The sequence below is a fragment of the Gadus chalcogrammus genome, chromosome 19 (assembly GCF_026213295.1).
Source record: "Gadus chalcogrammus isolate NIFS_2021 chromosome 19, NIFS_Gcha_1.0, whole genome shotgun sequence".
Lineage (NCBI taxonomy): Eukaryota > Metazoa > Chordata > Actinopteri > Gadiformes > Gadidae > Gadus > Gadus chalcogrammus.
Genome location: NC_079430.1, coordinates 9,820,468 through 9,839,689, shown reverse-complemented (window position 1 = coordinate 9,839,689; position 19,222 = coordinate 9,820,468). Strand labels below are relative to the sequence as shown.

The 19,222-nt window shown below is 42.6% G+C and overlaps 3 protein-coding genes across 4 annotated transcripts in view; 2 read left to right on the top strand and 1 right to left on the bottom strand.

Moving 5' to 3' along the window:
- Nucleotides 1–151: 151 nt before the first annotated feature.
- Nucleotides 152–1,524, top strand: bbln (bublin coiled coil protein). The gene is made up of 2 exons (XM_056578493.1): nt 152–319; nt 661–1,524. Exons 1-2 carry the CDS (start codon nt 241–243, stop codon nt 888–890), a joined length of 309 nt encoding a protein of 102 aa, XP_056434468.1. The 5' UTR covers nt 152–240; the 3' UTR covers nt 891–1,524.
- A 1,570-nt stretch (nt 1,525–3,094) lies between these two features.
- On the bottom strand, nt 3,095–12,829 carry ciz1a (cdkn1a interacting zinc finger protein 1a). Its single transcript, XM_056578492.1, has 16 exons — nt 12,695–12,829; nt 11,967–12,246; nt 11,671–11,792; nt 10,675–10,871; nt 8,947–9,058; nt 8,482–8,578; nt 8,087–8,142; nt 7,837–7,904; nt 7,149–7,298; nt 6,737–6,867; nt 6,197–6,290; nt 5,894–6,007; nt 5,471–5,560; nt 5,297–5,375; nt 4,939–5,060; nt 3,095–4,704 (listed from the first exon to the last, which is right to left on the bottom strand). The coding sequence occupies exons 2-16, from the start codon at nt 12,140–12,142 to the stop codon at nt 3,970–3,972; spliced, it is 2,343 nt and encodes a 780-aa protein (XP_056434467.1). The 5' UTR covers nt 12,143–12,246; nt 12,695–12,829; the 3' UTR covers nt 3,095–3,969.
- Nucleotides 12,830–13,874: 1,045 nt separating this feature from the next.
- The window catches only part of dnm1a (dynamin 1a), a 51,917-nt gene continuing 46,569 nt past the window's right edge, over nt 13,875–19,222 (top strand). For both annotated transcript variants that reach the window (XM_056578808.1, XM_056578809.1), the window contains exon 1: nt 13,875–14,256. In XM_056578808.1, coding sequence (XP_056434783.1) covers nt 14,096–14,256 — 161 coding nt within the window. In that variant the 5' untranslated portion in view covers nt 13,875–14,095. The remainder of the gene's footprint in view (nt 14,257–19,222) is intronic.

Sequence of the window (19,222 nt, the reverse complement as noted above, 5' to 3'; positions counted from 1 at the left end):
TTTACAAGCATTTCACCTTATGAGAAAATTAAGTACAGATTCTACTTTTCTTGGACATTAATTTACATGCCTTTGAATATGTAGCATATCTTTCCATTTCGACGACACAACACGGCGACACGCTGACGACATACATTCTGACGACACCCTTTAGCCCCGCCCACTTCAGCCCAATCATCACATGACCGCCTTCGAGCTTTAACTGTGGAAAAACGGGAAGCATCAACAATAAAAATAACAATGTCTGGACCAAATGGTGACCCCACCATTTCTATCGACGACCCGGGCATAGAAGAAGAAGATGATTTCAGTGAAGAAGGTAGAAATACAGTTCGTCATGCATTGTTTTATTGTGTCTTATGTGGGCTAACAACTGCTAATGCCTTGGCTGCTGATCCAAAGGTGGCCTGTCACTTTGTTTTAGTTAACTTGTCAAGTGGATGGCAATCCTTATTCTATCCATACTCGTACCTTTTCGATTTGGAGAATAGTTTACCTATTATTAGTTGCATAGTTACATTAATGTTACTAGGGCTAGGCCAATATGATCCACCAAACTGCTAGCATGATTGAAGGTTTGAATTTGACTCCAATCAATCCAACAGCATAATATCCAAAGCAGACTTGTACCCGCCTACTTATTCTGTTCTTGACTTTCAGAATATGCTTCAGTCAACTCCATGCTGGATCAAATTAACAATTGTTTGGATGACTTGGAAGACCGCAATGACTCTCTGAATGGGAAGCTGCATGAACTCTTGGAGTCCAACCGCCAAGCCAGGGTGGAGTTCCGGGCTCAGCTGGCTGGAGCCCCGACCAAGGACCAGGATGAGGAAGAGGACTCTTCTCTATCGTCCCCCAAAGAACAGGACGAAGACATTGAGAAATAAGGACTGCGTGAGATGTTTATGTAGAGTGTGTACTCTTCCTGTCAAATATATTTAAAGTTTATTTTTGTTTCATACATTTGACAAGATTGTGTATCACAGGTGCATAAGGTATCTTTAATTTATATATATAGGCATATATATATATATATATAGCAATTTTGTCTTTCAGAACGTTTTTGAGATTGGAAGTGGCATGCTATTATAAATGATTAGTATTGACCTCCCCAGTTGTAATTGAACCCTTTCTGCTTTAAAAAATATAAGATACATTTAAACGGAAAATGTCCAAGGCAATGTGGCTTAATTTAGTTCAATTTTCCTGCTAAGTAGCATTTGTCTGTGACCCATAGTTTAAACTTTAAATAACATTGGATGGAAATATAAGGAGGAATTAAGTGTTAAGTGTGTTAAGTGTTACATTATACATTTCCAAGGTCTAGTTAATCCTAGATTTTTGGGAACATTCAGGTCTGTCAGTGTGTATTTATTATATAAATGTGTATATGTACATTCCATTTAATGTTTCCAAACATTAAGTCACTATTAAAGGTACATCCAGGAAATACTAGTTTGTATTAATCTGATTATTACAGAGCACCCTCTCCACTCAGTAATTTAAATAACAATTGTGGGAATTATCTGTTTTTTATTATAAATTAAAATGACAAAACATTCAACTTTCAAAAATACATAACTTCCAGCTGTTAAAAAAACAATAGCCGTTTGTTCATTTGTCAGTTGCAGAATAAAAATACAATAATAAAACATACAACCTTGATTTGAACTGTTCTTTTACAGATCTCTTCTCTACCTTCAGAGACGTAAGCAAAAACTTTTCCAAGTTACATTCATAATTTTTCCATGCACAATTTAGTCCAGACATCACAAATTGTTCTCCCTATGTTAATTCAAACACCAACCAAGAGATCTTTATGTACGTTGAACTGCCAGTTGGTTAAAAAGGTCCCCTTCTATGTTTAACTACCAGTTTGTTAAAAAGGTCCCAGAATTTCATGTTTCAGAACATTTTAAATAGACCAGCTTTGAAGAGGGAAGTGGTGTATCCTCTCAAGATGATCAACAATTTGGAACCAGTTATAAAATAAACATAAGCGTAAATCTATAACTAGGCAATAGATCAACAAATGATGCTAAGCTAACAAATTATTCTATTCTCTATCGGTCTGATTTAGAGAACCGTAGATGTGCTACATTAAATGGCAACTGGCGCTTTATACTATAAATACCACAAGTTTAGGCAATGTATAGTTGGGGCATTTAAAATTAAAAATATAATTGCCCCTCCAGTGTATCGCCACAAAATGAATCAAAAACGCTTTAGATTGAAAAAGAAATATGAAAATGTGAATGCATGTGACATAAGCCCATGAACCACTAGTAACACTTGCAGCTACAACTTCAACAATGGTTCCAATCCTCAAGAGAAAGATCAGTCTTTCGTTACGCATGGTTGAGGAAGTCCAGAGGATAATAGTTAACAGTACAGTTCAGATTGAGTTTGTTCCTCGTTACAGTGCGCAGATTCAATTAGAAGCAAATAGGTTTCATATACACTGAAAGACATTAAGAAGTCCTTTTAATGGTCAAGATAAAAGCCATTTTGTATTTTTTCTGAAATGAATTATTAAAAAGAACAAAATCAATTTGGATTCGGATGGAACAAGTAAGCTTATCTGAATTGGTGCAGTCACACACATTTGATGGAAGGGCAACAGCAGCTGAGAATGCGTTGCACAATTGAACACACTTAAAGAACGCCTCAATGATTATACATACAAATGTCAACAACAAACAAGCATCTTGGACAACTTTCCTTAACAAAGCTAGGATAAGACTCAATTTAACCGTAGTTTAGTTTAATACTCAAACAAACACTCAAAGGTTCCTCAAAGTGTGACTAAACGGATGATGTGGTTCCATAGAGAAGTTACATTCTACGATTCATAAACCAAAATAATAAAATTGTGCTTCATGGAAAGCTTATACGGTAAACGCCATGGCTATGTAATCAATAATTATGATTTCTTTGAGTGTATACTATACAGCTTTTCCCCCAGAAAATGTCTTAACTCAAGGTGGTCAAGGAGCAGGGGGGGGGGGGGGCACGACCATTGTACTGGGACCACACAGTACTGGGGGAAACACTGCTATAGTATGTTGTTCAACTACAACCATCTTCCGAGGTGAAACCTTTTCACATCATTGGCCAGAATTTGCTTTCTTGAGATAAACTTTGGATCAACTGTTCAAACATAATCTACCTGCAATCCATTTTTCACTGTTCCTCTTTAACTTTTGATTAAACTATGCCTAAGCTACTGCCTAAGCTACCTTTTCTTAAAACATGTGTCAGATCAAAAACAAATGAATACAACATCTTATTCAGCCATATATACAGGTAGATCAGACTAGTCTAAAACATAATTTATCTAATAAGGTGTCATTTTGTAACCAATTTTTTTTTTTTTTTTCTCAATTCTTGAATTGTAATTATATTTCATCTTTTTTTATTCCCACTTTGTTCACCAAATGTCACACTTACAAACCAGCTCTGGTAACCACACACATTACAGGCTCCTTCTTATTGACGGTAAGCCTTCAAATCCAAAGTCTTAACATTTAGAGCTGGTTTCATCGTCAGATATAGACCCAATACGAGAGTAAGGTTTTCTCAAATTATTTTGTAACAAGAAGTACAACAAAGTCACTGCAAGCTGCCTCATATGCTACTTTGGGCCCGGTCTGCATTTCTAGTCTGTGGCCAAACTAGTCTGTAAACTGGTTTACCAATGAATTCTAAACCTCATGTGTTGAATGTTAATTTCCTACTTTCCCACAAGCTCAAGCCACACTCCTGCTGAATGCCTGTTAGAAAACCTATATCTTTGTGGGTGACAATCCGCGCCCCACCAAATGTCGTGACGCTCAGTTCCATAAAAACGGGAGATCCAGAACAGCAATCCATATGAAACAAACAAAAGAAGATAACAAAAGGAAAAATATCAAACAGTTCCAAGGTAGTAATTTGTTGAGTTTCTCATCTCAAGGTTAGGCTCTTCTAGCGTCTCCTTGACCTTCTCTTGGGGGCAGCTTTCGCCTTGCCTGTGCTTGTCTTCTTCCCTGGTGTTTCCTTATCCTCCTCCGCTGCTGCTGCTGCTTCTTCTTCTTCTTCTTCAGCTGTTGCCTCCTCAGACAATAGCGGCTCCGCCGGCGCAACCTCCACCAATGGCGCATCAGCCGGCTTCTCCTCAGCCAATAGCGCATCAGCCGGCTTCTCCTCAGCCAATAGCGCATCAGCAGGAGCTTCCTCAGCCAATGGGGCATCATCTGGCGCAAACTCGGCCAACTGCGGGTCAGCTTGTGTGTCCTCAGCGAATAGTGTGTCAGCCGCCGCCGCCGCCTCAACCAATGGCTTTTCAGCCGGTGCCTCAACAGCCAACGGGGCATCTGCAGGCGCCTCGTCGGCCAATGAATCACCAGCCGGTTTCGCCTGGTTACAGTCCGGCCCAGGCTCGGTTGCGCCAGGCAGCTCCGATGGATCCTGGGACAGCAGCTTCTCCTCGTCCTCGTCGGTAAGCATAGGGGGGTCCTCTGACACGGAGGCATGGGGGGCAACGGCCGGTCGACTCTCCTGGGGTTCAACTGTTGGTTCCGGCACACCCAGGTCGCTGGAGGCAGCGGGGGTAGCGGTACCCTCCAAGCACTCGGGTTCAGTCTGGCGCCGGAGACGGTCCTCAGAACTGCTGGGTGTGGGGGGCCCGTCCTGCTGGCTGCTCTTCAAGGCTTTGTACTTCTATAGGATCATTAATGCAGACATCTTTGGTTTTCATCCGGTTTGACATAAAGGGCCTACAGGTGATCATATTTGAGCACTAAGCAATGTATGGATAGAATCTTTACAATGCGTTACATCATCAATCATATTAAAATTGAAAAAAAAAGGCACAGGACTGTTATGATAGAACCGCTTTTCTAATAAATAAATAATAATGCCGGCACTCTGAGTAAAGACGTTGTTCAAACTGACCTTGAGGTGCTCAAAGTGTGTGAGAGACTTGCAGTGGGAGTGTAATGCAGAGGATTCAAAGTGGTAGAATTTGTTGCAGAGGCGACAGAGGAAGCCGGCCACTGGTACTAGGAAACGAGAGCCTATAGCGCAAAGGAGAGAGAAACTTAATCACATGGGACGTCCAGGAATCATTTCTAGGGGTTTAACGACTTTAATACTACTGCATCTCTACCCAAACATAAACATTTTATGAAATTATCAATATTATCAGAGGTGCTTACTATAAGGTTATATTCTTGTTCAACTCAATGATACCGGGTGAAGTTGACTTATGGCTTAGATATCACCAAATAAGATGGAGATGGTCAGCGCTCACCATACACCGTATCAGTCTTGAACTCCTCATCCGTACTCATTTTCTCCAAGGTCACCTCTGTCTGGGACGACAGGTCATCCTGAAGGTGGACACACAGACGCATCAAACATTATTACCAATAATTATAAGTCGGTTTCAGGAGTATTTTTCTAAAATGTGAAGTGGTTGTGTTACCGGTTGATAGCAGCCATGGGTCGCGTCCCTCTCCTCCCCTTCCACTTCGCAGCCATCTTTGTGGTCCAAGGACCCGAAACCCTGCTTCTCCTGAAGGTAAGAGCGTACGGAAAACAAACCATGAGGACGGGCCCCGGTGCAGGGGAAAATGGGGACACTTTGCCCTCCCCTTCAATTCTGCAACCATAAAAGTATTTCAAATTATCCATATAATTTCCTTTTTGGCCTTGCTCAAACGTGCCTACAGATACTGAAGACATTAGTGTTTGAATGCCGGATCTTTCTACTACAATTCAAAAAGTCATTCTTGTATTTGCCTGTATTGTCTATCTTGTTTTGCGTTTGTAAATGTGTGATACTGCAAATCAGGTGTCTCTTTAGTGCTTTGGCCTCAATGAGAATAACCTATATAAGCTGTCCCACCTCCTCCACACGGTGTTTGTGCTGCTGGGACCGCATGTGTTCCACAAACAGCTGGGGGGTCTTGAAGGTCTTCCTGCAGACCGTGCAGGTCGGTCCAGCCAGGCTGCCAAGTTGCTGAGGAATAACACACCATGTTTTAAAACCAGTGTTTGTAATTGCGTTGAATTAGGATTTTACAGCACTCAGACTACAGAGTCTTCTAAATATGGCGGAGCATCGGCATAAAAATAAAATCCCATGATGCATTGTGAGGCACACGCCCTAAATACAGAAGCGAGTAAGAGACTGTGCCCAGCCTGTTACCTGGTGTTCCTTGTTGCAGCGGTGGTCAGTGGCTCCACACGTCAGATGAAGTCCACAGCTCGGACACCAGTGCAGAGGCTCGGCTCTTTTCTTACTGGAGAAGAGAAACACAAACAAATGAGACCAAAAGTACTACAGTGCTACTGGGTTATAGTTGTTAAGCAACCCTACATTCACTTAGCACACACACGACTCACAAGTGAGGCGGAGAACAATCAAAGAATATAAATCAATATCAAAACACAGAGTTACATCCATAAAAACTACACATTGACAACAGGACTAAACAGCAGATTAGATGCTTGGATCTGTACACACGGTTAGATGGTCTTTCATTCCCACTCATGTTGGCTCTACTACAACTGATGCTGTTCCATTCCCCATCATTTTCCAAACAGCCCATATGACGTGTGAATTACTATACACAGTAGCCAAGAGGAGGAGGAAGTGTCTGTGTTAAGGCTCATACAGTAGGAAAGAGGAAGCCGAGGCCGCGTGGAGGGACGAACACAACAGAAGCGGAGGACGTGCGACACTGACCCGTCTTTGTGGGCCGCCTGAAGAGAGTCCTGCACGCGCGGGAGCAGCGTCACCAGACAGGCGTTACTCATGTGCTGGATCTCCATCATCCTCTGCTGGTGGGAGAGGCCGTTCATGTGACTGCGGAAGTTCTAACAGGACACAAATACAGCCAGAGGTTAGGGAAAACACCATCGCTTAAGTCCAATTTATTAACGTTACATGTGCCGCATTTGATGGACGCTTTTATCGAAAGCGTCTTACAATACTTTGAGTACAATACTTTGACACATATATATATCTTTTTGTAGTTATAAATACATTCTGCATTCAGCTTCCCCACCGAGCTACCAATCCGATCCGAAATGTGAATAAGGGACACTACTATGGATGGATGGACATCCATGTTACACAGTGAGTGCATCGCCCCCACCTGCTGGCTGTGGCAGGTAATGCTGCAGAGGTAGCAGTAGAACTTGTTGGTCCCCTCCAGGGTGTCCTCCTGGCTGTCGTGTGCGGAGGCTTCCATGTCCTCTGGCGCCTCCTCCAGTACGGAGTCGTCCGCTAGACACTCGTCACTCAGCTGGGAAACAGAAAGGGTATGAACAGTCAGACTTATTTATTTTTTTTTCTTACTTATTTCTTATTGCTTATGTTTACTTATTTATTTATTTATTTTTTTATTTTTTCCACAATGTCTTGTTTTTTTTAAAAAATGTATGATGAATATATGCTCTGTAAGGTGACCTTGGGTGTTTTGAAAGGCGCCTCTAAATTAAATGTATTATTATTATTATTATTAGACTGTGGCACCGGTTACTATGGAGTCGTTCCTCCAAAATACCAGTGCACCAGAGAAGAAGACAAGCACAGGGAAGGCAATCAGCCCAAGGGAAGGAGTGATTATTTTGTAGATGCACGTCATTCATGAGGTGGTTGGTTCTCCTGCTCAAGGATGCACTGCAGACATTGGGGTTTGATCGTTTCAACCCAGAACCTTTCGGCAGGTAGTGGAACACCCTAAACCCCCATAAACAAATCTTGGTTTGGATACATTTTTGCAAAGCAGATCTGAAAAGGCGGTACTCAAAAACAACACATCTATATCACAAATAACATACCTCTGCGTCTCCGGCCTCTTCGGTTCCTTCGAGGACCTCGGAACAAATCTCTTCCACAATGGAGCAGTCTATGACAGATTTGCATGGATATACAAGAAGAGGCAGGCATAACCAATCAGCTGTATAGATGTAACAGTAGTGGCAATCAATCAGTTAAAGGCATAAAGAAAGGACGTTTGCTGCAAATCATTTTGAAACTTTCTACCAACTATCCGTTTTAATGGCGCAACATATTTATCTGTGTTCTTACCGCCATCCTCTGCTGAGTTGTCACTCTCTAAAGTGATGGTGGTTGGCTCCTCTGACCTGAGAGAGAGAGGGAGGAGTGTTTAGAACGGCTTTAATTAACTAACATTAGCGCATTAGAGTCAAGTCGCCACGACTGATGTGACGCTTGTTTGCTTCATTCCAAGTATCTGGGGAATGAGGAGCTTGTGTAGAGGAGGCTATATTATTATATTTATATATTATTTAAATCCATCGTAAAGGGTATTTCATGTTTCGAATGGCCCAAGAGGAAACACAAAGCTAGCAGGCGGTCACAGACTGGAAGAAGACTACTCGGGGGACTATGATGAGGGGAGGTGCTGATGTTGTAGTGACAAAATACAGAATGAAACACATGGTGGTCACAGCTGTCATTACCCTTCGGTCCTCGGCTTCTTCACGGCCGGCTCGTCTGTAAGGTCCACCACTGACGTCGTGCTTTGACCGGCTTCCCCTTCTGCTGCTGCTGGTCCACCTCAACAAAACAAAACGCACACTTCTGGTTAGCCAGCTTTCTTTCCTCCAAAGTAGACACTCAAACATACCATCTACTCTCAACAGAATTCAAAGATCACATCAACGTAGGCAAATGTAATAGGAGGTACATATCTCAAATACATATAAACAAATACAGAAATAAACATTTTACATTTACGAAATTAACCCATGAGGAGTTTGTTTATCCAGCTCACTGAATCACTAACTTGGGATAACCAATTTAATTATTTTTGGCCTGATACTTTCACAAGACATGTGGTAGGAGATAATGTTTACACATTTTCCGCATACTGATACCGACATGACCCCTCCCTATTTCAAACACTTGGATCGCAGCAGCCTTACCTGGCTCCGCCTTATCGCTGATGTCTGCTGTAATGCTGGCTACTGATTGGCCGTTGGCGCTCGCTGCCGCCCTCTGCTCGTTGTCCCTCTTCCTGTCTTGCTGCCGATAGTCCTGGACAAGCAGGGCAGATAAACAAGATTACTGACCCGGTAACGCTTCCTTGGCATTCACAGTTGACATTTAGAGCTGGCCAAAGCACTGTTTAATGCGCGCGAGGAAAAAAACACCAACAACACACACACACACGTGAAAATGTGTTTCACTCGTATGAAATCAAATAGCCAGCACAACGGGCTTGGTGACTAACACCGTAATATATATAAACTATAACCGCATTTCACATTAATCGCAAATATCCTGCTGCTTCGGGTTTTCCTTTGTAGGCGCGTTAAGAGGAGGCGCGGGCGAATCCGCTGTCAGTGCGGGGGCAGTGTATCAGTGATACGCGAGTTTATCCAATAGGTGGTGTACTCACGCACCATTGGCATGTATGCGCACTTGTCTCTGTGTGCGTGTGTGAACGAGAATGCCAGGGAGTGCTATACGGAGATGAATGAACGGAACAATATTTATATTTCAAAAACACACAAAAAAAAAAAATCAATTAGTGGCGCTCGGTGTTCATTCTGTGGCGCTGGGCCACTATGGTCTATGTATTGGAAACACTTAGAATACATGATCGTTACTCATTGAACTTCACACACCCAGCGAGCTAGGTCACCGGTGCCAGTTAAGAGACGTCTCATGACCCGAATTGCCTGCAGCAAACCACAATAAACTAGCAGTGCATAATATTGATAAGTCTTTCCTGTATGCAAAAACTCCTCTGCCACAGGTGGAGGTCAGCCACTTCCTGACTGAAATTGAGGCACTGTAACTATGGGTACATGACACTGTCCATCCTACCAACAGTTCAGGGGACACACACAAACATTTACATTTAGGGCATTTAGCAGACGCTTTTATCCAAAGCAACTTACATCAGTTAATACACACATTGACACACCGACGGCAGAGTCAACCGTGCAAGGCGACAGCCAGCTCGTCAGGAGCAGTTAGGGTTAAGTGTCTTGCTCAGGGACACATCAACACTCAGCTAGGAGGAGCTGGGGATCGAACTAGCAACCTTTCAGTTACAAGACAACTGCTCTACCTCCTGAGCTAAGCCGAACCAACTGCCACTTCCTGACTGAATTTGAGAGTCTGTATCTATGGGTATATGACACTGTCCTACCAACAGTTCAGGGGACACACACACACACACACACACACACACACACACACACACACACACACACACACACACACACACACACACCTGAGGTCAAAGGAACCTCCAGTCATTGCAGCGGCTCCCATAAGTTGTCCTGTAGACATTCATTAAATTACATTGTTCCTCTTTCTACATTCGATTTTGAAAATAGCACGGTGTGAAATGTGGAAACCAATTCCTCTCCAAATGATGGAAAAGGGAAAGCTGTTGGATAGACAGGAAAGAGGGTTTAAAGTGAGAGGGAATTCCATGCAGAAAAGGCCTACCGGTCAGAATCAAACCTTGCCCACTACAAGGCCCAGACAATATGGTGTGGGCTATCGCGGGTCGAGGCACCCGATTCAAACACACTTTTAGAACTAGTCCCAAAAATCCTCTCATTCGTCTCATCTGGATTTGCAGATAAATGCACCCAGAAATCCACCTGTATCTTTTGAATGTTATACTGTCCTACCATGCTGGTGGAGGTGTTTGCGTTGTTGTTGTTGTAGAAGCGCTGGTGCGGGTGGAAGTGGCGTGCTGCGGGGTATCCCATGAGGGGGGACTTCATGGTCATGCCCATGGGAACGGGCCCCAGCAGAGAGGACCTGGCCCCGGCCGAGAAGAACTGCCGGAATTGCTGACCGCCCATCCCAAAGCCTCGCATGTTACCTGGACAACACACATAGTCGAAAGGTGTGTGAATCTTTCGCCAGCTCACAATACAATTTTGATTCTTGGGCTCACGATTAGATTAGATGTGAATTCGGTACATGGGCGCTAATTTCAGGATCTAATCCAGTCCGCTGTCCGTGTGGCAATTTAAGGCATAAAAGCAGAGTAAAGTGTGCAAACGATTATGACGCTTTTACATTTGAAAAGGTGATTACAATAAGGTAAAACACATAAAAGGCCGAACCAAAAAAGGGAAAAAAATAAGGAAAAAGATTGACTTTTGGAAGTTGGGACTTGATACGTAATTTTTACGCGAATTAATAGTCCTAGAGAGCAAGATTACCTTGGTACAGGTATCTCAATTAGGGATAGGTTGCTTTGGATTAATAGTTGATAGAAGAGGTTACTGGACGATTAAACAAGCAAGGAATTTGGTTTTAGGACACTCAATATACGTACATAAGACATAAAAGTTATATAAAATAAATATAAGAAAGGATGGGAAAAGTAATCAATTTGTTTGATTATATGAATGTAGCTGAAGGATTCACTTCTTCTTAAAATGTCAAAATGATCAAGGCATTGTTATTGTCAATGATAATGAAAAAAGACCATGCGTCCTAGTAAATAATTAATAACATAATTATAATACACAATAAAAACCCTTGCATACTGTGGTACTGTTTAGTTTGGTTGAAAATGCAGAGAATACATAAAGGAAGACAGATCTATACATCAGGTCAAATTACCATTAGTGCTGGATTCTGATAACAGAAAGCTTTATCTTGTATTGTACCTTGCAATTGTTGCATCAGCAGAGCACCCTGCAACATGGGGTTGGGTGCGATGATTGTGGTCTGTGTAGCCTGGCACATGTTGACCATCCTGGGCGAAGGGGCATTCTGGGATTGCATGGCCCTGTTACATAAAACAGAATCAAACATTGTTATTTAAGTTAATTTTATCCAGCGATTGTATTTGTGGAAAAACTATTAACTAAAGGGTAGTATCTGCTATAACAGAAGCACTGCCCCCAACAAGGTTGTGTTATCCAGAGGGCCTGCTCGATCCCCGACCTGGGGTTCACCTTACCGCTGAGCCTGGTGGTGGTGGTGATGCGCAACATGGTGTTGTGGGGGAGGCTGCGGAGGCGGAGGTGGAGGCTGTTGCTGGAAAAGTTGCTGGATCTGCCGCAGGTGTTGGTGAAACTGTTGCTGCTGCTGTTGCTGTTGCTGCTGTTGCTGGTGATGAATGTGTGGGTTGAACATGCCGCTGTTGTGCGTAACTGTCCTGTTGTGTGTTAATGTGCCGTAGCAACACAACGGCGATGACGAGATGCACACGGTCCAATCGGGGTACTCCTAAAGGGTATCTAGACAAGAAAAGACTTATAATTAAGAAGTCGCAATTCGTATAACGCATCATAAAACAAGAGCGCATCTCAAGAGACAACAGATTGCTCCCCCAAACCGAGGATCGGTGATACACAACACAACATGACGGTGGCTAACAATCGAACAATACTTTTCATTTCAGCGGAATAAAATACTGCTCCAGAAAAAATCGTGTGCATTTCAGTTTCAATTGACTGAAAGGTTTTATGTACAGTATAGTGTAACATACCGTTACTTGGTAGTAATTTAATAGTTAGGTAAAGTTAACATGCTGCACCTGTCGTGCGAAAATGAATGCTAACATTAGCGAGCTACTTGCAAAACAAGCTAACATAGCATTACAATCCACTGGGTCTCTCCAAATGGAAATAAACCCCGTTATAAACACTTTAAGAGACGACATTTCATTGCATTAAGAAAACTTACCCTTTAAAAAGGACAACTACAAATATGACAAAGGACCAACATTGGCCAAAGCACAAGTAAATAATTAAAACTTGCGATAGATTGCAGTTTCCAGTGTGCTTGTTGAGCGAAGTCAAGCAAGACAATAAAAGTACACTGTAGACTTCCGGGGAATTTAAAAACTAAAAGCCCTACCACTGCTTTGTTGCCCAGGGTAGCCCGCAATACATCGCCTATGGAAGAATGAATGTAGTTGTATGAAACAATAAGAAGACATGTATTTTTCAACTATAATCATTTCGATGAAGTTAGGATTTAAATAATAAATAATATTTTCAAATAATGTGGAATGATCCAATCCTTGGCTCTTTTGTGGAAAATTGAGCTGTGGAGTTCAATTGTTGTTATTATTATTTTTAGTAGAATTATTATAAGATATCGTTTAATTAATGTCTGTAATTATTTATTGGTGGTATTACTTTTCTAGTCGTAGACGTTTTGCGCTTTTATTTTGAAGCCAATACATTTTTTCCTGCATTCATCTGCCCGTCACCATTTGAGGTAGCTTGCTGTTTATTTCTATGGTAATAGATATGTCTCCCCCTGGTGGAGACGAGTAAGCATGATAGATTCACCTTATCGTGCTGCTCGAAGACCGTTACAATAATCCACCTTGGCCTGCATCAATTACTTAAAAACTAGGCTTAACATCTGTTAATCAATGTCGTGTTTTTGCAATTCACCTTTAGAAATGCCTGCTACATTTAGCAATAATAACTCTTCATAAAGCCAGTAATTTTAAAAACGACTTAATTCTAAGGATGTATTATATGGGTTACTTTCGGTTACACTCTCGCCGTGCGCATGTGCAAACGACAACAGGGAATCACAAGCAGTAGAGCACCGGCTGTCGTCTGGGCATAGGCCTTTTTCTAACTTTCAGTACCCTGGACAGCTCAGTACGCCTATTACTACGTACAGAATACTGCGTGAAACACTCTTCAGTAAAAAAAAAACATGAATACTGGAAAAGTACACATTTTCCCTACCAATTTGTGAAATAACAATAACGATCCAGTTAATGTTTAATATTATATTAAGTTCTGCCACCACCTAGCGGCACACGAGCGCAGCTGCAACCTATATCTCTCTTGAGGGGGAGAGAAGAGGAGAGATTATCCTCATCCGCTCTGGTCCTCGGAGGTGGAGAGAGAACACACAACAAGCAAGAGGAGGACACTAGAGAGGAGTAGAGGGGACTCCAAGGAGAGCCAGCAGATGCGGGAGACCACCGCGGACACCATATCATCTACGGATTTTCTTTAGGACACATCTTCAGGGTCAGACGAGGGACATATCTCCCATCCTCCCTCAATTTCATTTCAATTCTGACAGATAGGACCGAACAACTCCCTCGCCAAGATGGGCAACCGAGGCATGGAAGATCTGATCCCTCTGGTGAACAAAATGCAGGATGCCTTCGCTGCAATCGGCCAAAACTCGAACTTAGACTTGCCTCAGATCGCCGTTGTGGGCGGCCAGAGTGCGGGGAAAAGCTCCGTGTTGGAGAACTTCGTGGGGAAGTAAGTGGATCTTTCCTTTTTTTCGATCCGCTGGTGCGCCATTCATCCCGTGGCCGCAGTGGCTTTCGCCTCAACACTTCCCCAAACCCATCCCCCTTTGGCATAAAACATCCAAGCAGTGGTGATCTACTGTGTGTCATTCATTAGAAACACAAGCCGGCTCCATAAATCATGGTTGGGCTTCTTCACAACATGTCTGTCTTCCATGTATACACACACCAGGCCTCCCCAGAGGCTGCCCGAGGAGGCTTAATCGTTACATAACTCATGCTCATACTAATTCTACAGATAATTAATACATGCGACATCATACTTCGGCATAGGGTTTTAACCGTTAACCGCACACCTCCATTGACGAAGGTGTCAACTATTTTTGTCAAGAACAAAGTATAGATTTTGAATCACGTTTCAGCTTGTCAACAAACTACCTGGAAACCCTTACAACTGCAGCAGATAAAAAAACCCTCATTTTTTTTTGCTTGGTTTTAAACGTATCCTAGGAGGGATTTATTCAATGTAAATTGATTATAGCTCTACAATACTTGCACTGGTTTTGGTCTTATTTCTGCCAGGGGGGCAGTCTGTTGTTGTCCGTGCTTGTTGTAGTTAAAGCTTTTTAGATTAGGGGAACCTTTTATTTTTGTCTGTATAGTTTCAGTTGTCTTGGGGAACAGTCACCAAATAGAGATTCCAGGATGCAAACACAGCATTTGGAATCAATGTGCTGCAGTATGACCTTGCCAAAAAAAGAGAGCGCTAGAGAGAGAGAGAGAGAGAGAGAGGGGGAGAGAGAGAGAGAGAGAGAGAGAGAGAGAGAGAGAGAGAGAGAGAGAGAGAGAGAGAGAGAGAGAGAGAGAGAGAGAGAGAGAGAGAGAGCTTTGAGCCCTTTCAGCTGGGCTCAGCATCCATCTGTCAATGCATGGCCAATAGGTGAACAAGCTTACTGCATGCTAGACTAACTATTAGTCCCGCTGCGCATTCTTTCAAGACATCTTATTCTCTCAAAGATCTGCCACCCTAGTGTTGTCTCTGGGTTTAGGTCATTGTAAATATCAAATGTTATGGTACATTCCTTTCCGGTCAACTCTTTGGGAATGATAGAAGAAGGCCTTGTCTTCGTGTGAGGCTATTCCCCGTAGTTCCTCTACCTGACAGCTCTAAATTAAACTGACAGCTTCCTTACAGCTTTGTAACAGTACTGTGAAATAATTAGTTTCCCAAAACTGTGCAAAAGCCCTATTTCTGCTCTGCTGGTCAAGCTCTTGTACTGTACGTGATTTGCAGCAGAGTCAGCTGCTGTGGTAGTATTACTACACTATCATGACATTATTATAATAATCTCTTCCTACACGGTGGGAGATTTTAGCACTTTAATCTAACAGTGTTCTGTTCCCCACGGAAACCTACTGGGTATGTGCCATAAGAAGTCAGGGTAATTCATTCAAATTAATGAGTTAATTCATTCATCAGGTGAATCCAATTATAGAAGAGGAATACCTCAACAAAGACAGGATGATGTGTGAAGGTGCAAGAGAGGTGAGCTGCAAGTGGAATTCAGTATTTCTTGACGGGCTTCGACTCCTCCTGACACTCTTGTGGTCAGACGAACCGACCAGCTAGAACTGAACCCCAGCATCAGTAGGGACTACGAAATCTAGCCTTTAGCCTGCGAGAGTGTGAGAGAGACAGATAGAGAGAAAGAAAGGGAGAGAGATGGGGCAGATCAAGATGATTGCGGTTGAGTAGTGCAATATGCATGCAATAGATCGGTACACCATACTGCACAATAGTGCACACACATGCACAAAGCATATGTACACACTGAGACACTTTTATTGGCATAGCACTTTATTACAGTGACAGTACACACGCACACACACACACACACACACACACACACACACACACACACACACACACACACACACACACACACACACACACACACACACACACACACACACACACACACACACACACGCGCGCGCGCGCATACACACACACACATGCACATAGAGAGTAAGACCTCTTTCTTTAAGGTATCGCCGTATACAACATCCGATCTCAGGTCTCTGATGAAGCTTTTCTGTCGTCTGCGATCTTTGGAATTTCAAGGTCTCTCTGCATACCATAAAACCTTTTAACGTAACAAAGGAGCCGCATAGCCAAGGTGGACGTACATCGTTCCTCTCTGAGGCGTATTACTATCTGTAACAATGTTAGCGACCTATGACACTAAGCCCCTTTCGCTTAGTGGATTAGGGTTTTGACCGGGATTTCCCCTGTGGGCCTTTTGGCTGGTGGGACTGAAGACTAACGTGCCCTCCAATGCGCTGATAAATTATGCTATGCTGATGTCATGACAGAGCATTAAAGACAACGACACACACAGTGGACACTGTTCAAGGTTACGAACAGAAAGCACCCCCTCCCTCTCCCTCTCCCTCATACCATCCAACCAACCCCCCCCCCCCAATCGTCTTCACTCTTTGTCTGCTCAGTCTGATAGTGTGTTCTACATGAAGTGTCCGCTCCATGTCGCCTTACTTCCATGCATTTGATCCGAGTGCTGGCGGGTATAAATTGTATGCTGGATAGCCTCTATAGGACGTTTCTTGTTCCTGCTTATATTTGGTCTGGGTGTAAAATATCAATTGATAAAAGATTTGATTGTCTTAAAAGGGAAAGAGAGAGAGAGAAAATAATCAAAGAAAGGAAGGAAGGGAGAGCAGTACAGTTGTTGGATTCGGTTAGATCAGTGTTTTGTGTTTTTCAACCTGTGGCTGCAGTTGGTCGTGTGAGTTCATTCTTGAAATAGGCAAATCAAGAATAATCAGAAAAATAATTTAAACAATTTAAAATGTATATTATAATAAATAATTTATTTTAGTAAAATACTATTATGGCTTGTTATTCTAAAAAAATATTGCTACCCTTGTTGCATTCAATCGTATGTTTTCCAATATAATGCTTTCTGTTCATTCGTGTTTTCTAAATAAGCAGCGTTGCCGACTATATCTTTCCACTGTTTCCACGTGGCCATGGCCTTCTTGCACTAATATCTTTGCATAAAGGGGGCTTTGGCACTGTTTGCTCAGCCATTGCATATGTATTTGTAAGTCTTCATTGTTTGCGTGTTAGGGGTGGTTCACAAAAGGTCTTCATGACAATTTAGTGTTACGGAAAAGTTAAAGGTTGGGAGCAACATCTTAAGAAGAAGAACACATTTCTATCATGTTCAGGGTTAGTGACAGCTTTGGTGGTTATTCAGTGATGCCTTTGTTGCATTCTGAAGTTCGTGAACCTCATACCAAAATCATGTTTGTCGTTGCCACCACTCTGTGTTGCTAGGGTTATTCAAACTGCCCTGTGAACTGGGAAGGAGCCTAGGACCAGGTCACAGTGACCTTTGACCTAATTCCTAATGAGACCTGGATTCTCTCTCTATGTTCTCTAGTCGTATTCCACTAGCTGGTGTTTGTGGATGAAGTCTCGAGGTGTTTAGTAAGGTTCAAAGAGGGCATTATTCCCATGGAGCACTCCACTTCCCTTGCCATGTTTTTTTTGTGCTTTGCCCAGGTGTTTAATTAGCGTGTTCCCAGAGGAATTACAATGCAGAAAACTACAATAGTCTCTAGTGAACGAAAGGAAAATGCACACAAACACACACGAACACACACACGGACACGCACACGCGAGTAAGGTGCATTGGAAGGGAAGTGACACATAGACAGTCGAAGACAACCATAAGATCCTGTTTATATAATGTGATATGTCCAAAGTGATCCTGCATTATTAGATCATTGTGTATGAGGCCTATCCTGTGTGTGCCACAGCATAGAGCACAGCGAGTGCACCTTCATTAGTGCAGGCTAGCTGGTGTACTTGATCTGATTTTAGACCCAGACTTGGGCCACTTATCTGGTTTCAGGACCATGGATAGCTCCATACAGCCTGGGACTATGGAGCACTCAGCCCTGGAAACATTTACCCCTTTTACCACATCACTCCTTGTTCCCAATGTCCGTTTATCAAAAATTCAATGTTGATTGATAGAAAATATATAAGTTAATATTGTGTGTATATTAGGTGAAGATAAAGTAGCTATAGGTATTATAAAGTTATCAAGTTCCTTGTTTTTTCTTAAAGATTGCAAAGTACCTGAAATCTTCATACTGTACTAGTTAAGTGTAGTTTAATGGGTAAAATGCTAGCAACAGGATGTCGTCAGACATTCGAGTTAAGTTTAGTTTAGAAGGCTACATGCTAGTTGCTATGCTGTCATAAATATATGGCATGTTAATCCTTTTGAGACTGTACCTGTGATTAAGGGCTATACAAATGAAATGGAATTGAATTGATTGCCAGCCACATGATGTCATCATAGTGTGTAGAATGGGAACTCTTTAAACTCTAATAGTTTAGTGTAATTGAGTAGGCTACATGCTAGCAACATGTTGTCCTCAGAGGGTTAAGAACCTCAATGCTTTGTCCTGTAGTGGTTCAGTGTTGTTTAGCTCAGAAGAGGCTGTGTGAGTGAGGAGGGAATGCCAGCAGTGATAGCGCACCGCAGGATTACCACTAATCTCTCGCTGCTCCTCAGCTAAAAGTATTTCCTCCACCCCCCCGACTGTGTTAATCTGTGTGTCTGCCACCTGGTAACAACCTTTCATTTCATTGGCCGATGATGGTACAGCCGCATGATGAGGTCTTGTTTACTAGCTCTCATAACAACAGCAACCTCAACACCCCCCGAGAGGCAGGCACTGCTCTGCAGGGAAGTGTGTGCATGAGGGGTTGGTTTGTGTGCATGTGTATGCGTCACTGTATGTTGGGTGTAAACATTATTGTGCCGTGCATGTGAGGGTGTGTGTGTGTGTGTGTGTGTGTGTGTGTGTGTGTGTGTTTGTGTGTGTATGTTTGTGTATGTTTGTGTTTGTGCATGTGTTCATGTGTGTGTGCGTGT

Excerpts from the sequence above, each read along its gene's own strand:
- bbln (XM_056578493.1), top strand. The coding sequence starts at position 241 with ATGTCTGGACCAAATGGTGACCCCACCATTTCTATCGACGACCCGGGC. Across the intron at positions 320-660 it reads AGATGATTTCAGTGAAGAAG|AATATGCTTCAGTCAACTCC; the intron begins GTAGAAATACAG and ends CTTGACTTTCAG.
- ciz1a (XM_056578492.1), bottom strand. The coding sequence starts at position 12,142 with ATGTTCAACCCACACATTCATCACCAGCAACAGCAGCAACAGCAACAG. Across the intron at positions 11,793-11,966 it reads CACCACCACCAGGCTCAGCG|GGCCATGCAATCCCAGAATG; the intron begins GTAAGGTGAACC and ends TTTATGTAACAG. Across the intron at positions 8,143-8,481 it reads AAGAAGCCGAGGACCGAAGG|GTCAGAGGAGCCAACCACCA; the intron begins GTAATGACAGCT and ends TCTCTCTCTCAG.